Source organism: Psammomys obesus, unplaced genomic scaffold (assembly GCF_907164565.1).
Source record: "Psammomys obesus unplaced genomic scaffold, mPsaObe1.curated_primary_1811, whole genome shotgun sequence".
In the NCBI taxonomy this organism is placed as follows: Eukaryota; Metazoa; Chordata; class Mammalia; order Rodentia; family Muridae; genus Psammomys; species Psammomys obesus.
The window spans coordinates 7,145,600-7,148,738 of NW_026590062.1; the positions used below are offsets into that span (position 1 = coordinate 7,145,600).

The window sequence follows — 3,139 nt, forward strand, 5'->3', positions numbered from 1 at the left end:
ACACACACACACACACACACACACACACACACACACACACACACACACGCCTGCCCTCACCCTCTGGCAAGGAGCAGCTGACCTTTCATGGAACTGAGTTGAGCTGGCCCACATTCACCATGATACTATTTAAGGGAGACGGCAGCAACAGTGGTTAGAACCAAAGTAAATCCGTTCTCCAAACAGTACAGGGTTTCACAGTCTGATGTGGATTAGCCCCAGCAACAAGGTGGACTTGGCTTCTGGCATCGGGTGACATCTAAAGAGGCAGGCTGTGTGCTAGGCTATTGCACACCCCCAACAGTGGGTTTAGAGGGAGAGTGTTATTAGCAGAGCCTGGCCAACATGCACTTCCTGCTTCAGTAAGAAGCATGCAGTTGTAAGAAAGAGACCCCAGTGGAGCTCCACAGAAGCGAAACTGACCAGAGAGGCACAGGCTGTGTCACACAGGCTGTGTCATACACCAACTGACAAGGGATCAGAACCAGCAACCCAGACAACACTGGGGACCAAGGCCACCTGTGCCTGTCATAGATCTTATCACTAATCTCTACAATGTTTCTTCCTTCCAGTCTCTACAATTCAGCTTTCTCTAACGGAGCCAGCTCCATCGTACAAGGGCTTCTCCCCCAAGCACACAAAATGTGAGCCTGGGTCCACAAACAGGTCCCCACCCATGGTCTGATCAGCCAATGCCAAAAGACAGAACTCAAGTCCTCTGAGCCTGCCCACCCTCTATGTACTTGAAAGAGACTGTAGAGTGAGGAGGCACTGAAAAGACGCCCTTCACATTCAGCTGCATCTTAGGCCATGGTGAAACAAGACAATTGCTCAGCAAAGGCAAACGGAGCCCCCCACCCCCGGCAGCGATTTTACAACTTAGGAACCTGTTCCTATTTCCTGCAGCAGCCTGGAGCTTTAAGAGCTGGAGTCCAAGTCTCACAGGAGAATAACAAAGGCAGCAAGCATCCTTCCACAGAGCTAACCTTAACAGCTGCTGAGGAGAAGATGCTGAATTCTAGGCAGTGCTGGACCACAATGAAACCAGCTTACTCAGCAGAAATTTGAAAGCGTGTAGACAAAGAAACACTGTCTTCCAAAGCCCATCTGAGAGAAGACAGTGAGTGGAGGCCAACGGCCCCCAAGTAGGCAGGGGTGGGACCTGGCAGCGCCACTGGCTCCCTGCTCAGTGCCTCCACCTTGATGAGCAGCAGCCGGGCTAGGGGCACTCAGCACTTGCCCTAGACCAGGAAGTCATTAGCAGTGACATGAGTGACGAGGGCCAGGCTTTGGAGGAGACATAAAGGCTGCTAAGCAGCTGTGGATGGGCACCCATGCCAGTCTGCAGCACGTCCCTCCACCTCCCAAAGGAGGCCAGCCAGAGTGTGGTAATGAAACTGCACATACTAGAAATGGGATCTAAATGAGTTTAAGCTGATTTATGTTAGCTTTTGTAAGGATTACTCGTATCTGGAAAGTGCTACCACTGTGCAACAGTGATGACAGTCTTTAAGAACTCCGCCTAATGGTGCTTGCGCACAATATTTATATTCCTCGGCATGGGAACAAGGACCATAATGGATACCATTTTTGTTTTATTAGGGATGCATATTTAAATTAATCTGCTATTTGCCTAAACAATTAGCTGCTTCTGTTTGTGTGCACAAAGCCAAAACTGCAATTAGGCTTCCATCAAAAAAATAAGTCCCAACTAAAACTGTCCCAGCGGGGCCGTCAGAGCTCAGGGCAGAACTTCCCCAATTACTTCTCAGCACAATGGTAATTACGTTAATTGCTTGAAAGGTAAATAACCACTGAACTGGTTTTGGAAACACGCACTGGCATTGCCCCTCTCCTCTGATCTACTCCATGTACCTACGGCTTAAAGGTTAGAGTTTAGACAGCCACACACTGGACCCTTCAACTACCAAGTATGCTGTGGTCTCTGGAGCCTTCTCTGCAAGGATGCATCCTCCGTGAGCCCCAGCCTCTTGAGCTTACACGATTAACACCTGGAGCTCAGTCCTAACACCATAACAGCTAAACAGACAGGATCAATTAGCTGTGCTCAGAGACATGGAATAAGGCTGCCTTTTTATATAGACAGCTGGCATGCCCCATTCCCACTATGGAAATAAATGCTTTTCTACAATCAGTTAAGAAGGACACAGAAGGAATTCTCCAACAAGGGGAAAACATTTTAACAGAAATGGAAAATGCACCCACAGCACTCACTAAACATAAGCATGCACCTCTTCATTAACTCTACACAGCACACTCACCTCAGACTGCAGACATGCATCAAGCCTGAGAGGATCAAAGCTTGCTCTCTGGGTCGCTGTCTCTGTCTATCTGTCTGTCTGTCTGTCTCTCCCTTGTGTGAAGCGGTCTCTCACTGAATCTGGAGCTCACTGCCTTGGCACTGTCCACTGGTGCTGGGGTCACAGCATGTGGCAGTGCTACGATGGCCAGCTTTTGTGTGAGTGCTACCCAGCAAGCACTTCTGCCACAGAAGCATCTCCCCAGAATAAGGGTTTCTATCAGTGCAAGAAGGGTGCTGAGGGCTATATCAGGTAAGGCATGAAGGAGAAAAGGACAGAATGAAGCAGACTCTTTCCCCAAGGCCGCATGCCATTGCCTCCAGAAGAGAAACGGTAAGTAGGAAATACTCTGCAAGGTACATTTTAGATTGCATTCTCAATGGGCTTGAGAAGAACAGAGGCTGAAGCTGGGAAGGCCAGGGCAGCAGAGACTCAAGGAGGGAGGAAGAAAGGGTGAGTTCCAAGCTCTCAAGCCCAAAGCTGTCAGAGAGAACCCTGAACAAGATAGTGGGGTGAGGAGAAGAACAGCACACTGCTAACATCCCAGTGTCTCAGTGCAATTTAGAGATGAGTCCAAGGAAGAACAGACTGACTGAGAAGCCAACAAACCTGAAGGAAGGTGTACCAGGGAGACCTAAGGAGACAGATGACATCATGAAGGCACCCAGGAGAGCTTCAGATGCTGGCCGGGACAGCTGACTAGGGTGCCCAACACCACTTAAAACAAACTAATACATGCTGTCATTCACACTTCATAATGCTTCGAGTCATGCCACATGTAATGCTATGTAAAAAAAATAACAAACAAACAAAAAAAA

General features: G+C 48.7%; 1 protein-coding gene across 1 annotated transcript in view; it reads right to left on the minus strand.

The window, feature by feature from the left end:
- The window catches only part of Fbxw8 (F-box and WD repeat domain containing 8), a 73,372-nt gene that overhangs the window by 36,160 nt on the left and 34,073 nt on the right, over positions 1–3,139 (minus strand). The window contains exon 6 of the mRNA XM_055605955.1: positions 2,931–2,955. Within this exon, the coding sequence (XP_055461930.1) occupies positions 2,931–2,955 (25 nt within the window). The remainder of the gene's footprint in view (positions 1–2,930; positions 2,956–3,139) is intronic.